The sequence below is a fragment of the Cebus imitator genome, unplaced genomic scaffold (assembly GCF_001604975.1).
Source record: "Cebus imitator isolate Cc_AM_T3 unplaced genomic scaffold, Cebus_imitator-1.0 Scaffold6, whole genome shotgun sequence".
NCBI lineage: Eukaryota > Metazoa > Chordata > Mammalia > Primates > Cebidae > Cebus > Cebus imitator.
Genome location: NW_016107321.1, coordinates 9,381,610 through 9,403,122, shown reverse-complemented (window position 1 = coordinate 9,403,122; position 21,513 = coordinate 9,381,610). Strand labels below are relative to the sequence as shown.

General features: G+C 41.2%; 1 protein-coding gene across 1 annotated transcript in view; it reads right to left on the bottom strand.

The window, feature by feature from the left end:
- The window catches only part of NOX3 (NADPH oxidase 3), a 59,754-nt gene extending 41,615 nt beyond the window's left edge, over positions 1 to 18,139 (bottom strand). The window contains exons 1-6 of the mRNA XM_017537834.1: positions 17,990 to 18,139; positions 17,277 to 17,372; positions 17,053 to 17,163; positions 15,348 to 15,432; positions 5,691 to 5,836; positions 2,770 to 2,951 (exon numbers count right to left, since the gene is read on the bottom strand). Of these exons, the coding sequence (XP_017393323.1) occupies positions 2,770 to 2,951; positions 5,691 to 5,836; positions 15,348 to 15,432; positions 17,053 to 17,163; positions 17,277 to 17,372; positions 17,990 to 18,037 (668 nt within the window). The 5' untranslated portion in view covers positions 18,038 to 18,139. The remainder of the gene's footprint in view (positions 1 to 2,769; positions 2,952 to 5,690; positions 5,837 to 15,347; positions 15,433 to 17,052; positions 17,164 to 17,276; positions 17,373 to 17,989) is intronic.
- Between the last annotated feature and the right edge of the window lie 3,374 nt (positions 18,140 to 21,513).

Sequence of the window (21,513 nt, the reverse complement as noted above, 5' to 3'; positions counted from 1 at the left end):
GCATTAGATTTGCTGTGAATGCGCGTCCTATAGGCCTGCTGCATTAGATTTGCCGTGAGTGCGCTCACGAGTGACTTTTGCTTTGGCACAAGCTCTTAGAGTTCCTCCGTGGTGCACAGGCAACAAAGCCCAAAATGTCAAGGTTGGGGAATCTGGGAATTGTTCAATTCCTGGGTGTTTGTGAATAAAATGCGTTGATCTATTTTGAGAAACATGGTACTCTAGACTGAGGAAGCTTAGCATCACACAGACTGACGTCCTGGGCAGCCTGTGGAGTGAAGTGGCCCCTGTTACATCACAGGGCATGGGAGGAGGGAGCAGTAATATGCCCTTGGAAACAGCCTGGTGTCAGCTAGAACTGACATCTTGGCCTTTGTCCCAGTCTGTTTTAGGGAAGCCATCCAAACTTGATAACATCCCTCTGAGTTAGATGAGAAAAGCTATCTGTAAATCTCCGACGGACAAATGATGCCCAGACATAGACATGGTGAATAGTAAGTGAGAGGCAGAGGAAAGATTCCAGACACTTTAACACTTTCATTCTCGGGCTGTAGGCAGCATTCCCCACAGTGTCTGAAAGAAGCCTCATCTCATTCCACAAAAGCTGTATCTTTTAAAAATTTTAAACTTTTCAAATGTCTTCATCTCTGCCATCCCGTAATAGGAAGATTAGTGGGCCTTAACACATTCCAATAATCCCACTTTCACTTGGCACTTTGTGTAGAATTTGCAAATTGCTTTCACTGTAAACAGTAGCTGTAGAATACTTCACACTGAGAAGATTAAATGAGGCCCTTATCCTAAAATAAGCCTTTCAACTAGGTTAGAATGACTAAAAAATTTCATCTTATGAGATGTTATTTGGATATCAAAAATATCTCCAAAGGAACACTGCCCATTGAAATTCTCTTGTGCTTCTACAACAGAGTGTGGATGCGGGGGGGCGTATGTTTGTGGGGGACACACGTAATGTCTGTGAAGAGGGCTTGTAGACTCACCTGGATTAAAAGTAGCCTCATAAACGTGCTGCAGGGGTTAACAACCCTGGCATCAGGGGCAGAATCAGCAGCAGAAAGTGAGGACTGACAATCTCTGAGTTGGAACACACCGGGGTAATAACATCTACCTTGCCCACCCCAAGAATGAAAAGGAATGGTGAGATTCCCACACTCAGAAGAGCCAATCTCAGAGACTTCTAGTTGAAAGAGAATGGAAAGCCTCTAGGCAGGCAGCAGAGTATGGGTGAACATGGACTGACCAGGTCACTAAGGCTCAGCAGAGGCACGGGCTGTCTTTTAGGGTAAAACACACCCTCAGGGACAATTCTTCCTTGGAGAATGTGTTTGTGTCAGCCAGCTGAGGGACAACGGGAGAGCTCTTAGGCACAGGCAGTGGCAGCAACAGAACTGTGACCCCCTTCCAGAAGTGAGGGGTGGAGAAGAAAGGAGCATTAAGGGTGAGGAGGGAGACTGAATTGCAGAGGGGCAAATCCCACAGTGTTGTCCTTTGGCCCCACATGGCGCCCAGAGTCACCAAGGCATGTGTGACTTCCTAGGTCACGCCACTCTGCAGCTATGCACTTGCCCTTCCAGGTCCTGGCAGAGACGGAGGCCACCTCCGGGACAGGACCCTCCCCGCTCAGCAGTGGCAGTGATGGGAGAATGAGGGTCAGAAGAGGGTATTTTGCTCAGTAGGAAGAGAGAAGTTGCTGCTGGCAAGCCAGAAAGGGCATTAACATCGCTGGCCACGTTCTTGCTGGTGTTGACGAAGGTTTAATTCATAAAACGGAAGACCCGTTCTTCCAGAGCTTGCTAAACCAGTGTAAAGGCTTGATGGCCTAAAGACTGTGTCCCAGATCTGACTCTGCTGTATAGTCATCATGGGACCTTGAGGATCTCACTTAACCCTCAGAACACCCTCCTCCTCTCTATGAAATGGAGGCGACAGCACCTCCTCTATGCGACAGGACTGTCATGTGGGTCATGTGGAACATGCATATGCATGTGCTTTGAAAATTGTAAAATGGGAAAAAAGGCATAGTTTTTGAAATAATTAAAAGGGCCAAGCTAGTTCACAGGCAGCAATGGATTCATTAGTCCAGGGCCATTTATTAATATTTAAAAGATTGAACAACATTATACTTGAGGGTGAACACATCAAGGACTGTGCTGGCTTCTGATGAAGAGATGAACTGTATCAGGTGGGTATTGAATCCCAGAACAGTGTTTCATGGGATGTCTGAGCAAAACAGAATCCTAGAGGTCAAATGGGGGAAACTGAGGCCCAGAGGACCTGAAGGGCTTGCTCTGATAACTGGATCTGGACCCCACGCCAGACTGCCCATGCCATCCATCATCCCTGCCCAAACACCGGCTTTCCTAGTTGATGGCTTTAGTTAAGCAGAAGTGAAATCTGGGTGTCAAAAATATATATCCTGAGTAATCCCACATAAATTGGATTGTAGAACAGGTACGGAATGAAACATAGACCTACTGTCATCCAGCATTCATTAGAATTCCTGAATCTTATAAACATGCCAAGACTTACTAACAGAGTCAGTGAGGAAAAATAAATATAATACTTCACCATCTATGTAGCTTATTTTCGGTGTTACTGAAAAAGGGTTTGCCACAGTCAATGTGCTTTTCACGCATTGTACGAGTCCTTTAGTCACTGCACGCCGGGCTCCTTCATCTAAAGGACTTTCTAAGATTATTCTGGGATTTTCTGAGATAAAAACCTTGCACGGTGAGCACAGTGTGGACTTACCCTGTCCCATGGATAGCCAGGCTGAGGAAGAAGACGATGAAAACATGGTGTGTGTACCAGAACAACTCATAGGAGACCTGTCTGATGAACTCGGTTGAAGATGTCATGATCAAAACTAAAGCCAGAGAGATCACCAAGCCGGTGACGCCCGCTATTGTCCTTAGCAATTCAGTGGTTGTGTTCTAAGAAAAAAATGAATGCCATGACATTACATATCCTGGTACATTTTTTTCATTTTTTAGGAGCAGTACTTGAGATTGCAAGCAGGAAGCCATGCAAAATGTCTCACTCAGAAGCATGTTAGCCTCAGCAAAGGTGCAGGCACAACTCAAGAAGTGAGCTTCCTCTTCCTCCCCTTTCCCACCAACTTACAGTGGTGGCTATTTGCTTTGCTCAAATTTCATAAAATACCATTTCATCAATCACATTTTTAAATTTAGGTAAATCATTTCACATCAAAGTTATTATGCTGGAAAAAATAAAATTTTAAAAATACTGGGCATGGTGGCTTAAACTTATAGTCCTAGTTACTCAGTAGGCTGAGATGGGAGGATCACTTGAGCCCAGGAGTTCAAGGCTGCCAGGAGCCACGATGCTGCCTTTACACTCCAGCCTGGGAGACAGAGTGAGACCCTGTCTCTCTAAAACAACGATAACAACAACAACAACAAAATGGGAAAAAAGAAAAAAAGACCAAAGGTATTATGTTGAATTGAAATTAGGGCAGCATATGAAAAGAGCATTTTAAGATAAAACACTGCAAAATAAATCTGAGTTTTAAGTTTTTAATTTTTAAAATAACTATGTGGCTCACCATGCTTAATTGCATTTTAACATTAATAAACACATTTTTTCGAGAGGTCCCTTGGGGCGTTCCTAATAAAGCAGCTGCACGCTCAGTTCCCCTGGTAGTTATTCCTGGCTCTTGCTTTTTAATTGGAAAGACCATGACTTGCATTTCTTTCATGCCATCTCAGGGGGCCTGGAATAAGGCTTGGTAAATCCTAGGTGATCAATAAAGGCACAGGTATTCTTATCTGGTGGACACTGCTAAATGGCCAGAATTCTGACCTGTGAGTGCAAGGGACAGTTAAATGACCTTTTAGAATATATATCACACAGCAGTTTGTTTTTATTGTGAGTTTCCCATATTCTTGCGAAGTCATTAGTATTTATACATTGCGTTACTATCATTGAGACGGGCCACAAGCTCAATAAACCCACGCTATATCTTTTGTCAGTAAAATCTCATTAATTTGGGCTGCTTTGAGATCTGGAGGTAATTTGGACAGGGACTTTTTCATTGTTTATTTTTTCTTCGTAGAGCAAAGAGTGGAAATGAAATTCAAAGGGCTATGTCTCAAACATTTAAAATATTTTCTTTTCAAGTACATTCAGGCATTTTAGAAATCCATTTACATCATATGATGTGCCAATTTCACGTCATTCTTACTTGCCTATTAAAGCAAATCGCCAAGTCTCTGTTCTTGCAGCACATTTATAGACTGGTTAGAGTTGCAATGTAGCCTCCAAAACAATCCCACTGCATCTCTAAAAATGCTCTATAACGTGCACTCTGTGTTATTGATACTCATCTCTCTCCAAATATCCTAAATTAGAGGGTTTTCTGAGCCTAATCAGTACTTACATAGTATATTGCTTCTAAAATTTTGAAATTACTGCATTAGTAGTTGCTTAATTATTTTGCTATTAAAATACATAATTATATTGCTTGAAAAGTATTTATAATAAATACAATTTATTATATAGACTATGCAAAATGTTGAGATTCATTCTTGAGTGTGTGAAGCAATGAGTTTTCCAGCGTCTTAGTGGGGGAAAAACAGTAACCTCAGGAGGTACTTGGACAAACGCTGTGATTCAACGGAGTGACACCAAAGGCATTCCACATGCTAAGGACAGCTGCAGTTCTGTGTCGTAAGTGTGAAATTTGTGCTTCCAATAGCTGTCGGCTAAGAAAAGGTAACTCAACTAAACCTGATCAATGGCCTGATACTGAAAATCATCTTAGGCTAATGAGTGGACATGACATAGAACAAGTGTTTCAAAACCAGATTTTGAGTTTTTGTTCTTTTAATTAAGGCTGCATGGGCAAACAGTCAGCTAAAGAAATGACCAGGATAAGAATGGAGAGATTTTCATTGCCAAAGGGTATTGCCTTAGGGCTTTTCTTGGGCAGTAAATATTTTTGAGCCTGCTCAACATGCTGCACACACATGCCAATATGGCAGTACATGGAGAAAAATTGAACAAGATAGGGGTGAATTAAGGAGATAACTGTCATCATTTCGAAACACAGGTTGCTGTGGCTACGCTTTTGGTTTTCTTTTTGTTCCCCAGAACTGACACTCTCTGCACACTGGTAATCAGCATTAATGATGTCACTGGCCATGCAGGTCTCGTTATGAAATTAGCTGCTCTGCCCAGTATCTGATTTGGCAAACCAGCTCTTCACATATGTGCCAATGCATGCGGCATTCTGAGAAGAGTCCCGGGAAACGATCTGCAAATTGAAAATGAAGACGTCCAACTTACAGTCTCTGGATTTAGGTGGCACTTCACATTCTTCATGAGTCTAACATCAGCGAAAAAAATAGCTAATCATGAACTGCTTTTAAAATGTTACATTTAAAAATATTAGGAATTTAATGTTACCGCATTTCTTGTGTGTCTATATGTAATAAATTAATTGACACATCTTTCTCTCCTTCCTCATAATCTCCCAGCAACATTAATAATAATAAAAAAAACTTTTTAGAAAATGTGAATTAAGAAAAAATCATATGTAAATTCACTTTCCAGCTGTTTCATTAAAAGCGTTTCAGTATAGCGTTCCTGATTAGAGCATTGGAAAAGGAAGGATTTTGCAGGGGAGAAGCTGGTTAGCATGCAGGACTCACTGTGGGGAAGGTCCGGACAGGGTTGAGGTAGCTCTCATTCGGGGTGTTGCCCAACTTGGAAAGTGCAGCCAGGAGTCCCTCGGCCTTCTCCGACTGGCTCCAGTGGTAGCGTTCCAGGTTGAAGAAATGAGCCACAACGTGGATGGCTAGGATGAGGACACGACACCAAACATGCACTCTGTGGCTTGCTTCCTCCCTACTTACTGAAAAATACAATGTCTCTGTGCCGAAATTTCTCTTTTCTGGTTTTTGTCATTGCCAAGGAAAAGTGATTTATGTACGCATCTTTCCCAGTGCTTTGAGCAGAGTGGATGAATACTTCCGAAGATATTGTACAATTCTCCACATTCATTTAAATTATATCCATCAATAAAGTAAATCTCGGTTCACCATAATTTAAAGTGTATAGTTATCATGGAAGTGGAATAAATGTTATGATGTCTCAGCATAACTATATGTGTTATGATTCTAAGAGAAATAATTAAAGGTATAGCTTCTTAAGAAGTCGGAAAGCATTATTTGAGAATACTGTACATTACACATGCTGATATATATGTATATGATATAAATGAGAGATACCAGGAGAGATGTTGTTTTTGTTCTCTTTCAGACTCTGTGTTTCCTGTTTATTCCTTTACATATTTTAGTATACAGTAGTCCTCCCAATCTAGAGTTTCACTTTCCCTGGCTTCAGTTACCCAAAGTCAACCACGATTAGGAAATACTGAATGGAAAATTCCAGGAATAACCAATTTGTGTTTTACGTTGCATGCCATTCTGAGTAGCATGATGAGATCTCATGCCGTCCTGCTCTGTCCCACCTGGGATGGGAATCATCCCTTTGTCCAGCATACCCAGTAGCCCTCTTGGTTGTCAGAGCAGCTGTCCCGGTATCTCAGCGTTTGCGTGCAAGTCATCCTTATTTTTCTTAAAAATGGCCCCCAAATGCAAAAGTGGTGATGCTGGCAATTTAGCTATGCCAAAGAGAAGCCATCAAGTGCTTCTTTTCAGTGAAAAAGTGAAAATTCTCTACTTAATAAGGAAAGGAAAAAAAAACTGTATGTAGAAGTTGCTAAGATCGACAGTAAGAACAAACCTTCTACCTGAAATTGTGAAGAAGAAAAATGACATTTGTGCTGGTTTTGCTGTCACACCATCAACTGCAAAAGTTACAGCCGCAATGCATAAGTGATTATTGCTGATGGAAAAGGCATTACATTTGTGGGTGGACGACAAGAAAAGGAACATGTTCCAATGGACGGCAACCGGGGTCAGTGCTGTCCACCGTTTCAGGCATCCGCTGCGGGTCTTGGAACGTATCTTCTGCAGACAAGGAGGGACTACACTACATGTATATATACCCCTACACATACACATTCACACATAAATTTGCATGTGTTATTCCTGGTGGATTGAAATAAGCCAGTATTTATGGAACTAAACATACCTTCTGTGTATTCTTCAGAAGTAAATGGAGCTTTCTAATTCTGGGAACTGGTGGTGTCTAGATTCTAAATGAAGAGAGCAAGCTTAAGAACATAGCATTGTCTGGCCTGAGGATTCTGTGTCTGAGGCTGCTTTTTCCAAATCTGTTGGGAAGCCAGCAGTCACAGCTAGACAATGACATACGATGCTTTTCCTGCAAATGAAACTCCCGCTGGGTGGCCAGTTGATAACTGATATTGGGATCAGATTCAAGTGTGAAGTAAGGATTCATTGCCCAGGGTATAGATAATTTCCCAGTTGATATCTTCTTTTCTTCTCTACCCACAGTGAGAAGTAGCAGGGACTGTGACTATCATATAGGTTGTGAGTGATGGGATCCTCCATGGCTATCCATTGTGGGTTGAAGTGTGGAAGAAAGTGTGTCGGGGAAAAAGAAACAGCAGGAACTTCCGAGAACGGTGGTGTCATTTTGGTCCCTGTGGTCCTAGCAGCAGACTCATTTAGAAATGCTATCTTCTGTGCAACCTCTTTTCTTTGTCACCTGAGTACCTGCTATCACCTTCTTTTCTGATTTGCAAAATTTTCTACTCATGCCTTACAACCCACTTCAGAAGTTGATTTCTGTCACACATTCTTCAATTTTACCAGCACAAATGATAGTATGATCACAGCACTTCTCAGATATTATTGTTGCAGTGTTTATTTATCCCTGCACTCCCTGATGGACTTTGACTCCTCAAGGATGGCCTTTATTTGTCTTGAAATCTCAGCACCAAGCACATTGTTCAGTACCAGTATTTGACAATTATTTGCTTAGTGACAATGAGATTACAGAAAGGTAGAAGGGGTAAAGAAAGGGTCAGAAAATCAATCTCTAGATGCAACCTTGTTGGAATAGTGTTTTCTCTGCTGTTATATACATATTTTGCACATTTTTCTTTAGCCTTGAAGTTGAAAATCAGGTCAAATACACTTTAGGATGAGGCTCACTCAAGAAGGCAAAGCACGTGATAGTGTTTCTGCATGATGATGTTTACTGCCTCCTTATGGCTTCAGAGGGGTTAGCACCCACGAGGTACTAGATTTCCTCCCGAGGTGCTTTGTCAACATAGATGGCCATGTCTATGAAGGGGCTGCCTTGTCTAGCCTCAGCATCCACAAAGCTGGAGAGGCTTATCTAGCAGTGGACCCTTCCAATATGCTATGTTGCAAAATGAAAACCATTTGCTAAGTTGAACACAAACATTGTTCAGTGTTCCTAATTGCTGTTTTCTGATAATTACCTCAAAATCTTTTAAAAGCAAAGCTAACATATTGAATGTTTACTATGAGACAGACACTGTTATACATGTTGTAGGCATATTATCTGGTATCAGGTATCAGCCTCCTTCTCATTTCACAGACCAGTATCCAAAGAGTTAAGGAATTTATTGTTCATTAGTGATGAAAGTGGTTGAGTGGTTTGTGCAACTCAGTGCCTCATCTTTTGACCATTAAGCCGCATTGCTTTGCTTGACTAATGGACAATTATCATATCTGATTTTTAATTGAAAACTAGTTTTTTTCTATGGGCTTAGATAAAACTCTGAATGGTTTACCTGGTGTCTTTCTTTAATCTAGAGTCCAGCTGTTTCTAAGGCTTATGACTGATCACGACATCTGGGGTTCTCATAGAAGGCTGGCGTGAATGCTCCTGTTATATTCTGCCCCTTGACCCTTACTCCTCTCCACCTAGCTTTCTTTAATTCTCTCTCCATGGACCACAGCACTCCAGACAGGGGGTGAAGCTGTTCCCAATTCACAGAAATAGAAACTGAGCTTCGGACCAATTAACTGATGTGTTTACCATTGCATAATCCATGTGTGATAGAAAGAGAAGGCAGGATAAGTATTTTATATTGTATAATACTCTTTATTTATTCATTTATTTATTTTGAGATGGAGTCTCACTCTGTCGCCCAGGCTGGAGTGCAATGGCGGGATCTTGGCTCACTGCAACCTCTGACTCCCAGGTTCAAACAATTCTCCTGCCTCAGCCTCCCGAGTAGCTGGGATAACAGGTGCACACCACCATGCCCAGCTAATTTTTAGTAGAAATGGGGTTGCACTGTGTTGCCCAGGCTGGTCTTGAACTCCTGAGCTCAGGTAATCTGCCCTCCTTGGCCTCTCAAAGTGCTGGGATTATAGGAGTGAGCCACCATGCCTGGCCTCATATTTTCTAACGTTCTTCTTCCCTGTAATGAGTTGTGGTTCGCAATTTGTTTTCTGTTAGATTGATTTCCACAGGAGAATCTGACACTGTCAAACTAAATTTAAGTATGTTGTTTGAATAAACAAAGATATTGAACTATTTATTTATTCTTCTTGCCAAATCTCCCATCACAGAGCTGAAGATACTAATGAACGAGTTCGAGAAAGCCCCAGATGCTTTTCAGAAGGCAGCTTTAGAGGGAACGTGTAAAAACTATTCTCTCCAGTATTTGCCACTCACTTTAAAGCTCCTGTCTTACATGTTCCCTTGCTCCCGCTACCTCTATTTTGTTTTCCTTTTACAAGGTAGAAGATAAAAAGTGGAATATTTTATTTATCTCAGGAATTCTCAGAGAACAATGCTTATGCCTATTTTGTGTGTCTGAACATTTTCTTTTCCTCTTAGATCTGATCCTAATTTTACAGCGATCTTGGCTTGGAACTAAAGATACACCAACCGCTAAATTCAGAATTGTTGTGACTTGATAGATAGCAGGGGAAATTCAGTTTTGCTCTTTTTAAGACATTACATTTTGTATTCCATCCTTTCTGCATTTTAGGTTTTAAAAAGCATAAGTAGCCATGCTGTCTATGTCACAGGGACAAAGCTACAGAGACAGGATAAAACAGTGACGTGGTTTGATTTTTCTCTCTTTTAGTCATCAATATCGTGTTATTAGATTTGATATTGGTATGTAACAGAAAGAATGCTGAAGATACTATTTCTCAGTCACTTCTTTCAGACCCTTTTTTTCCATCTGTGAAATGGGTAGATTGTACTAAACAATGTTCTAAACCCCCTTCCAGCTGTGTGGCTCCTGTGTCATCCTCTGAAGTTAACGGGGAGCATATTTATCATCTAAAAGGGATTTGTGGACCAATATGGAAGTAATACAAACACGAAGCTCATATTTTCATGTTTCCAAAGTCAACTCTGGCTCAAATGGAGCTCTTCAGTCTTGCAGTAAATCCAGCGCCATTAGCTATGCGGGTGAGCTCTTCCTGGGCCTCTGTGGACCTTCCACAGAACGCACTGCTGTGCCCTTGGAGGACCGCAAGACACATATTTCCATAACCCACCCAATTGTGCCAGGCTAAAAGGTGCTATAACTGGATCATTCTACAATTTTATGTTCTCCCCGAAGTACTTTTAAGAGAGCAGCAGTTTTGGAAACACTACACATGCGCATTTAATTGGTGTGTGAACTTCCGAGTTCAAATAAGGAGCTGTCATTGAAGAGTAAACAAAAACAAAAAACCATAAAGGCTACTATTGGAACCAGTGGCCCTGAGAAAGTTCTTTTACCTTCCTTCTTTCTTTCATTTGATTTTTCAGGAGATCAAAGGGAGCATAATTGAGGGGAATCTTGCAAGTGTGGTCAGTCCTCGCTGTCTTTCTGCCTGCCTGTCAGTGATAACAGTCATTTTGGAGTTAGCCACCTCCCAATAAGCAGCCTTTAGAAACAGGGACCCAGGGACAGATTCTGGCTATGCTTCTGCAGCCACAATTTGGCTGCAAACTTTTAAACCTGCGGTCTGATTTCGGTAGGAGGATTCGTTGACTCTGGCACCCTGTGTGTGCCATGCATTTGTGAATCACATTAAATTCTGTCTACAGGACTGGGGATTGAGCCTCCCTGGAGCTCCCAGTGACTCAGGCAGAACTGGTGAGGAGCGATTCTGGAGGGGTCAGGGCTGAAGAGTTTGCTCCTTTAGGGCTACTCTCAACCGTGGGTCCCAGATCTTTATTTCTTTGGCACCCTGATTCTGTGCTCTCTCCTCTCACTCTGCCCTTGTTATGTTTATCGATGTTTGTAGACTAATTTTAGCAACTCATCAGGAGCTGCACTCGGGTAATTGTTCACTCCTGGAACCTGGCGGAAGCAAGCTGCCCACTCTGCCAGGGAGAGCTGCCTGGGCCACTATTTAGACACCCCTTGATGGAAGCTCGAGCTCCAAGTACTACTTTTCAACTGGAAGGGTCCTCAAGGTCTGCTGTGGACCAGGGACTCCAGAAAGATCTGCATTAATAAGAACGAAGAGGCTGTGAAACTACGATTTTTATACCTGTGGGGTTATAGGTCCCTGAAAATAATTTATTAGCGGTTAAAGAATGCTCCAGCGGCTCTTATCATAGGCAGACAAGCAGGAAGGCAGGAAGCCAAAAGAAGAGTTCCTGTCACTGCATTTTTCCCTATGTCCTTGATTACAGATACCATTGTTTTGCCTCTTTCCTCCTCCTCCCTCGTTTACTTCCACCAGTCTCTAATTACATCCTTTAATGATTTGACCAATTAAAGCCTGCAGTTCAGCTTATAGGGGAACGGATGAGAAATTAGAGGTTGGCACGCAAACTTCGATGTGGTCGCACTTTTTCCAAGGTTACACACCTCTATTAAGCCAGCCGGCTATTTGAAATGCAGCATAATGGGCGAAGCTAATAAAATCAGCGCAGGGACATTTTGAGCTGCTCCCAAGTGAATCTACCAGAAGAACAAAATGTGAAAAGCAGAGGTGTTTCCATGAAACCAAGGCTTAGCGTTTTTTTCCTCCTAAAAGTGCAGTTGCCAGACGCATTTCTCTGTTCATGTGAAATGTAATAATTGCTTTGTCAGGGTTTGGGAGAAGCTGAGAGCTTTCTTCCCAGCCTCCAGCCTTTGCAGGGAGTGGAAACACTGCAGCACTGGTGGTTGCCATGGAGGATTGGGATGAGGGGCACTTTGCTCTGGTCACAGTTCTGACCCTGCTGGGGGAGCCCCAGGAGAGAGCTGGGAGCCTGGGCAGGCCGTGGGGTTCAGGAGGAAGGGGGCCAGAGAGAACACTTGATTCTCTCCAGGGATGTGTGAGGGAGAGAGGGAGAAAGAGGACCCTGCTACCTCTGGTTGCAGCAGAATGTGCATAATTATCTTGGACGATTAGCATCGTTTGAATCTTTTCACTCCCCACACTGTTCAGTCCACCCCAGACTGCTCATGACTCCCTGAACAACTCACACATGTGTGTCCTGTACCATTCCCAGTGATTCTTTCAACCTCTCTGGCCGGCTGGCCGGCTCCTACTCATCCTCAGTTTTGACCAAATTTGTTGAGGTCCCTGTGTTTCAGGGACCAGGGCAGCCAAGATGGGCAAGGCACAGGCTCGGCCCTGGAGGTGATCAGCATCTGGGGAATGAATTTCACTCTGTGGTAGAAAGTATGACCTTAGACCCGTCGGTGAAGTGGCTGCATTGGGGGAGGTGGCCAGGTGATGAGTCATGGGCATGGCCGTTTCCCACCCATTAGCATGCCCAGGACGGCAGAGCATTTCAGGCAAAGGGGATCCCAGAAGCAAAGGCACAGAACACTCAGGAACTCCCAGGAGCTGCATGTGCCCGAGGGAAAAGCCAGGACGGTGTAGCAGGAGACAAGACTGAGGTAGGGGGCACATGTGAGGTCATCGGAGCCCCTGGTCAGCAGGCTAAGGGCTTTGGATTTGATCTTATTTGCAATAGCAGCAAGTGAATAACCCTGTGTTCTGCAAATTTCCAACTAGGTCTGGTCCCAACAATAATCTACGCCTCTCACTGAAATGGATAGATTGTTTTGGTGATTTCCCCCTCTTTCCAAGAAGGAGTTTTGCTCTCATTGTGCAGGCTAGAGTACAATGGCACGATCTCTGCTCACTGCAACCTCCGCCTCTTGGATTCAGGTGATTCTCCTGCCTTAGCCTCCCGAGTGGCTGGGATTACAGGTGTGTGCCACCATGCCCAACTAACTTTTGCATCTTTAGTAGAGATGGGGTTTCACCATGTTGGTCAGGCTGGTCTCGAACTCCTGACCTTAGGTGATCCACTCACTCCGGCCTCCCAAAGTTCTGGGATTACAGGTGTGAGCCACTACACCTGGCCTGTATTAGAGCTCTTTCAATTCCACAGAAGAAAGAGCATGAGGAACTTATGAGGTGGCACACTACCAATCAATAGCAGGGATATAAAATAAATTGGTCGCCTGATTTTAGTCAACTGCTGCTTATACTAAAGTATACTCCATCCCAAAACAGCCCTGACCACACTAGTTTCAGAAAGTTATAGTTGCTATCAGGGTATCTTTAACATGGAGGACATTCATTATATGTTTCTAATATGTTGGTACTATTGATACGTGATTGCATGTAAAGAAATATACATGCCCAGTAGTTTAAGGGGAAAACTATTTCATAACACACATTTTTCTTTGCTATCTTTTTTTGTTTGTTTGTTTTTGATATGGGGTCTCACTGTCTTGTCCAGGCTGGAGTGTAGTGGCACGATTTTAGCTCCCTACAACCTTCCCTCCTGGGCTCAAGAGATTCTCCCACGAAAGTCCCCCATGTAGCTGGGACCATAGGCCACCACACCCAGCTAATCTTTTTTGTATATTCGGTAGAGATGGGCTTTCATCATGTTGCCCAGGCTGGTCTTGAACTTCTGAGCTCAAGCAATTTACCCACCTCAGCTTCCCGAAGTGCTGGGATTACAGGCATGAGCCACCATGCCCAGCCTCTTTTCTGATGTATTTCGATGCTGTTTCTCCCCGCTTCTCTCTGTAATATCTTTAAAACTTTCCCTTAGAGTTCCATTCTGTCTTAAAGCTATTGTACTGTGATAATATTCTTACCATTTTACTGTGTCATGCAGAAATCAAGCTATTTAAGATCTTAAAGGAAGCCTAGAGATTCCTTGAATTCCTTCTTTGATGAGACCATCAAGGAGCAATCTGGTCCCTGTTTGGACATCACGCATCATGGGGAATTCAGTACTCTTAGGGGAATTTCATTCTAATTTTAGATAATTTTCAAGGTCCGGAAAAGACTTCCATTCCTGAGCCAAAATCTGCTTCCCTGTCTTTATTACTTCATGCATTTGCTAATTTATGAAAGGTTATTGGTGCCTACGCACACTCAGCACTATTGTGGGCCTTGGAATACAAAGATGAACCAGCAGCTGATCTTCTCTAGACACGATGTCTTTTTATTCTTATTTCCTAACTAGCTACAAAGACCTTTTGCAAAGCAGTTTTCAGGCTGGATTAATCCAGCGTTGAAGACAATCAGTGGGAGCATCTCCCCATCATGTCTGGCTGCACACCCAAAGTTGCGTTAATTGGCACTCGGGCACCGTCTGTCATGTCTTGTTGCTTAATTAAATTCACATTTGTTTTGAGTGTTCCTTCTACTCTGCTATTTTTTTATGCATGAGAGGATAAAAACAAATGAGGAAAACATTTTATAGTTAAATTCGTTTGAGAGAAACAGTCCTGAATCATAACTCTTTATTGTTCAGATAGCCTTTTATTTCAATGTCTTTGTTTTCCAGCAAAACCACAAGCTGGTTGATGACTGCTCCTCCTCCTTTCTTCCTCATCAGAGTTTAACCTTGGCCTTGGATGCTAATTTCTAGTGCCTTCCTCTTGAATTAGAAGTATCATAATAACAATAACACTTTATATGCTGGTAAAGCTTCATGTGTTTTCAAGACCCTTTTATATACATTCCCTCAATACAATTCGGAACTTTACTCCCATGATCTTTCTTTTCTTTTTTCTTTTTTAGTGCCCACGATACCATTTGACAGTCATTTTCCTACAACTGTGAACGGGATTTTGAACAGAGGTCAATTTTATTTCCAGTGTGAATTATCTTGAATAACAAAGTGTTCCTTTTTCAAGTAAGTATTTATTATTGTATTATTAACAAGCTTAGCTATTCACAAATGAAGTTTCACCAACTTTTCTTTGACAGATTGAGGTCTTGGTTGGGGAAAACTCATATGTAAGTATAAACTGAAAATATAAAAACCCATTTGTATAAGGTTTACAGGATCAGATAAAGGGCAAAGATTTGTTTTATCTGAGGGTGAGACTTGAGGAAGCTGGAGTTAAAACAAAACTATGAAGTTAGGCATCAGATATTGTAAAATCCATCAAGCAATGAATAAGTACTTACTCGCATTGACAGCTATCCCATAGGCGACCAGTTTGTGAAATTTGAGGTTTCTGTCTAATTGCCTCCTCCATGGTCCTCTGCAGCACTAGAGTAAGAACAACAAAAAAATGCCTGATTTATGGAAAAATTACAAAGAAAACAGTGTCATGCAAGTTAAGAGAGTAGGCATCAGGCGTTGCCTCTAAATTGCTTAAGGTGGGGCTATGTGACACAAAAGTTAATGGCCATTAGTCAAACAGGCAAATCAAAAGGTTATTAGGTGCTTTGCTGAACTCTCAACTCAAAAATGATAGACTTATTTGTTCTCTGGTTATAATTCAAAACTTTTGAATAAATCTGGCAAAATGCATGCCTCAGTCAGCTTCCTTGTTTAGAAATTTAAGGTGACAGCCATCATCCTCATCCGTGTGTTTTTTTTTTTTTTTTTTGAGACGGAGTTTCACTCATGTTACCCGGGCTGGATTGCAATGGCGCGATCTCGGCTCACCGCAACCTCCGCCTCCTGGGTTCAGGCAATTCTCCTGCCTCAGCCTCCTGAGTAGCTGGGATTACAGGCACGCGCCACCATGCCCAGCTAATTTTTTGTATTTTTAGTAGAGGCGGGGTTTCACCATGTTGACCAGGATGGTCTCGATCTCTTGACTTCGTGATCCACCCGCCTCGGCCTCCCAAAGTGCTGGGATTACAGGCTTGAGCCACCGCGCCTGGCCTCATCCGTGTGTTTTAAGTAGCCTACAGATTATTCCATATTCCATATACAAAGGCAAATATGCATCTCTATATAAATATTTGTAAAATCATCATGATGATTATACAGGCACACCTCAGAGATATTGCGGGTTTGATTTCAGACCATTGCAATAAAGCAGGTCACATGAAAATTTTGATTTTCCAGCGCATATAAAAGTTATATTTATATCATACGGTAGTCTATTAAGTGCACGATAGCATTATGACTAAAAAAAAAGTACCTGCCTTAATTAAAAAATACTTTATTGCTAAAAAGTGCTGACATAGAGACACAAAGTGAGCACATAGTACTGGAAAGATGGCGCTGATATACCCACTCAACGCAGGGTTGTCAGAAGCCTTCAATTTGTAAAAACCGTGGTATCTGAGAAGTGCAATGGAATGAGGGATGCCTGCATAATATGATATTTTACCTGGCATAGGTTTTTGAAGATCTCATTTTCTGTATGCTATTTTGTTTGACAGGAAGCACAGGTAAGTTCCTAACACAGTGAAATCAATATAATTGGGAAATATGCCATTATGTTTGGTAGAGGTTAAAATCTAAATACTAAAATCTATGTGCTGCGATTGTGCTTTTTGGGATGAGAACCCAGAGGGATGTCTCCTGGTGGCATTTGTCTCAAAAGCATGTTTGTCTTCTTTCAATCAGAAAGGATGATGGTTCCAACTATTATAAGGCTTCCATCTTCATGGTGCAAATGCATCAGGAAATTGTTGAGCAATGAGTTCAGTGTCATGTCAGAAATAAATGGCAACAGCAAAGCCACATCAGATAGATGCACTGATTACTGCTTTTCAGTTTTAGACCTTCTGTTATCTCTTACCACAAAAACAAACCCAAGTTTAAACAGAATTACTGAGAATTTCATAATAAAGTACATTCTTGTTGTCAATGGCACTTATATGAGGAAGTCATAACAACTGAGATTATTTCAAATATTTTAGTACTTACGATACTTGTTCCTCTTATGAATGAAATAAGGTTTCGACTGATAGGTATTAGAATTAGCATGCTGTTAAAATTCAGGCACAGTGCAGATGCTCGCGCCCAAGCCAGTGTTGACTGTCCATATGTAAAGACATAGAAAAGAGATTCAGGGAAAACAAGCATCCAGGGAAAATAAAATGCATTTTGTTTTCTGAAAAAAATAATGTTTAATTACAAACTGTACTTACACCCAAAATAACTCGTGTGTAATGGAAAGACTCCTCCTTTTCATACCAGCAGAACGTATCAATAAACAGATAAAAATTCACTCCCAGCCACGAGAGCTAGAGTAGAAAGAGAACTGATCAATACTACCTTCAAGCTTTGTCTCTATTCAAAATCGCTTGGGGTTCTTCTTTTAAAGTGGAATGAAGAGCTTCTCAATATTAATCAGAATTACTCCACATATTTATTTCTCATAGATTAGTTTTTAATAAGATTATAATGGTTAGAAATTATTACCTTTATAAAAAGGATTTTAAACACGTATGAGTCAACTTTAAGTGATTTAATGAAACTACAAACCTTCTTAATCAACATTGCTTGACAATGATGTCAAGAAGGAGGAAATCTTTAAAAACAACTCCAAGAGTTCTCTAGAAAAATTCCAATTTCATAGTCTAATTCAGAGACGTCATCTGATTTAGAGAAACATTCATACATTATGCAAAAACAAACTACTTGACTTTAAAAATAATTAAAAATGAGCTCAATCAGAAAACAACTTTGCATGATTCTATAAGGGTAAATTAAATATATCTACTGAATGTTTTCTAACAAGTTTTAGTCTTTTAACTAGAGTAATACTTCATGCTTTTTAGTGTTCCTATACAAGTTATCCTAAAAATCAAAGACTACTTAATCTATACATTTAAAGTTGAATAACAAAAATGATACTTACTACTAACACGACAGAGAGACCCTCATTCAAAATCCAGCACCCCATCATGATACTTGTTGCTCTTCGGCTGTCAGCAAATTTCCTTCCCCTCACCTGTGTCTGGATGTTGAGTCCTTAGTAAGGGCTTCCCTAGTAAATTATTTTGTCTTTTTGTCATAGGAAGCAACTACAGGGAGCAGCTCTCGAGGAATTTCTAATTAAGAACTTCTTGCCAAGGGCACATCACCAAGCTGACATGCCTCATGACCTGGGTAAATGCAAGGCAAGTCTCTGTCTAATGATTCTTTTCTTCAGAGATTTTATAAGAAAAGAAAGCTGGTTTTATTAAGTTGTCCTCATGTACTTTATACCCATTTGTTTTCTACATGATTGCAGGCAAGATGATAATAAGTCTTTATGTAAATTTGAGAAATAACCTAACTGCTGAAGGCTGTATATAACAAAGCACTTTCTCTGAAGCTTTCTCTGTTTGTTATTTTTTTTTCCACTTTTTTTTTTTTTTTTTTTTTTTGAGACAGAGTCTTGTTCTTTCACCCAGGCTTGAGTGAAGTGGCACGATCTTGGCTCACTACAACCTCCGCCCCTCGGTTGAAGGGATTCTCTTGCCTCAGCCTCCTGGGTAGCTGGGATCACAGGCACACACCACCACACCTGGCTAATTTTTGTACTTTTAGTAGAGACAGGGTTTCCCCATATTGGTCAGACTGGTCATGAACTCCTGACTTCAGATGATCCACCCACCTTGGTCTTCCAAAGTGCTTGGATTATAGGCATGAGCCACCACGCCGGGCCATATTTTTTCCACTTCTTTGCTTCCTTTTTCCCTCGTTCAAAAAAGTTCTCTATAGAAGACAAAGAATGGGGGCTAAATAAATGTGAATCAAACCATCTTTCAGAAGATGGTAATAAAAGATTCTAAAAAACATCAGAGAGAAAACTCATATAAATCTAAAAGTGTGACTATAAAAAATGAGCTTCTTTGTGGGACTGATGTAATACATCTCATTCCCCGCCCCCAGCCACACTTGTTCCACCTCTGCAGCCAGTGCAAATATTCTTTCAGACTCCAGTGATCCCGAGAGGGGCTGCAAGGGAGCCTTGTCCATCTCTGATTTTATGTAAGTCATAACTGTTCAATATGATGACTACAATTCTACTCTGGTAGGCAAAATTGCCCCAATTGAAGCAATTTTCTGGCTAGTTTTGGCCCAAATATTTCATTAAAATTGTTTTAGACAAGATGAAAATCGGAGGAGATTCAATTTTGGAAAATTAAATCTCCTCCTGTTAAAAACCTGGTAAGAGTAAGAATTATGGATATTCATAGATCTTTATTTACCCAGGTACTATTAGGTTAAGGACTTTTCAAATATTGTCCAGTTAAATCATACATGGACTCTATCAGGTAGATATTATTATGAGCCCCATTACAGAAAGGTGGAAGCAAGCTTAAATGAAGCAACTTGCAAGTAGGGGTGGTTGGGATTTGACTTCAGTTCCTTTTGACTTTAACATCTTTATTTCTAACCATTACCTTATACTGTCTCTTTTGTGAAACATTAATATATGGACTTGTGCACCAAAGCATACTGAATATACGGATATAAATTGCATTGTTATAAATAGGACAGTTATAGGAATTTAACCACAAATACGTGTCACTCTATGTGATTAAGCACACTATTTCTACATAATGCCAATGAATCATAGAAAAATGGATAAATTATTCTATTGTATTAATAATGTTTTTGATTTTCTGCATTTTGGGGTGCATGGATATCTCAGGGCCTTGCAGTTTTGGGGAGGAACGGCTCAAGTTAGCTCATTCTTAGTGATATCAAACAGCTGGTTTGGGAGCATGTGTTTAATATGTAAACCAAACACGGTCCAAATCCCAATCCCCTCTTTCATTAAACTCTCACATGGAGTCAACCTTTCACCTGCCCTCAGTCACCTCAGAGCCAGGTACTGAACAACGAGCGACCGATCACGTCTGTAGCCCAGGGCCTGTGGAATCTATTCAAACCATCTGATCCTAAACCTGGTCCCCTGATTACACACACTTTCCCCTTTCTTCCCATGAAAACCACAAAAAAGGCTCTGGCCCATATTTTCCCCTTGATCCTTCTGCCTCTTCATTGTTCCTGGTTCAGTATTTTGATAAACAGGTGAGTTTGTGAGTTTTCTACTTGTCACCCAGCTCTGATGTGTTATCTCTTTTTTTTTTCTTTCCCCCAAGATGGAGCTTTGCTCTTGTTGCCCATCCTGGAGCACAATGGCGCCATCTCGGTTCACTGCAACCTCTGCCTCCTGGGTTCAGGCAGTTCTCCTGCCTCAGCCTCCCAAGTAGCTGGGATTGCAGGCATACAACACCACACCTGGTTCATTTTTGCTTTTTTGGTAGAGACAGGGTTTCACCATGTTGGTCAGGCTGGTCTTGAACTCCTGACCTCAGGTGATCCACCTGCCCTAGCCTCCCAAAGTGCTGTGATTACAGACATGAGCCACCGTGCTGGACCATGTTACCTCTTTTAAGTCTCATTTTCCACATTAGTTTAATGGGATTAATAACACCTACCCTGGAGAGTCATTCCCATTCCTCCTTCACCCCTAATCTAATATGTACACATAAACACACTCACGCTCACACTTAAACAAGATGATGGCTCTTTTGGAGAAGTCTTAGATTGGCCCATAAGCAATTTAGTAAATTTACTTCTTGGAAAAGACATCATTTCTTAGGGATGTTTCCCCTCTAGAAATATATGAAAGCATAGCCATTTTGGCAGCATTGACCTGAGATTAGAGTGCAGTTAGTAAGATATCTTTTGTTTTTTTCTTTAACCGTGAGCAACAGAAAGATGTAAAGTCTTTATGTTCATTTCTTTAAGCCAATAATCTTCCATGATAAAATGATTAGTTATTTCTGAAGTGTTTAGGATTTACATATCTTAGAGGCCTTATTCAGTTGAGTTATAAAAATTAATTCAGAGAGAATACATCCAGAATTTTATACTATTTCAGATTCAATAAGTGTGAGGAAGAGTTGAAATGTTCTTGCCTTCTGTGTTCTTTACACAGTGTTACAAAGGAGAGACATATATTGCTGATTAATAATGTATGATTGGCTGGGTGCAGTGGCTCACTCTTGTAATCCCAGCACTTTGGGAGGCTGAGATGGGTGGATCATGAGGTCAGGAGATCTAGACCATCCTGGCTAACATGGTAAAACCCTGTCTCTACTGAAAATACAAGAAAAAAATTGGCTGGCCGTGGTAGCATGCACCTATAATCCTAGCTACTTGGGAGACTGAGGCAGAAGAATCGCTTGAACTTGGGAGGCGAAGGTTGTGGTGAGCTGAGATGGTGCCACTGCACTCCAGCCTGGATGACAGAGCAAGACTCTATCTCAAAAGAAAAAGAAAAAGAAAAAAAAAGTATGGTAACACTTTTTTTGTTAATTGCTTAGAATATTTCTAAAAATAAAATTTAAAGTTTAGTTTTCAAAATTAATCTTTATATGC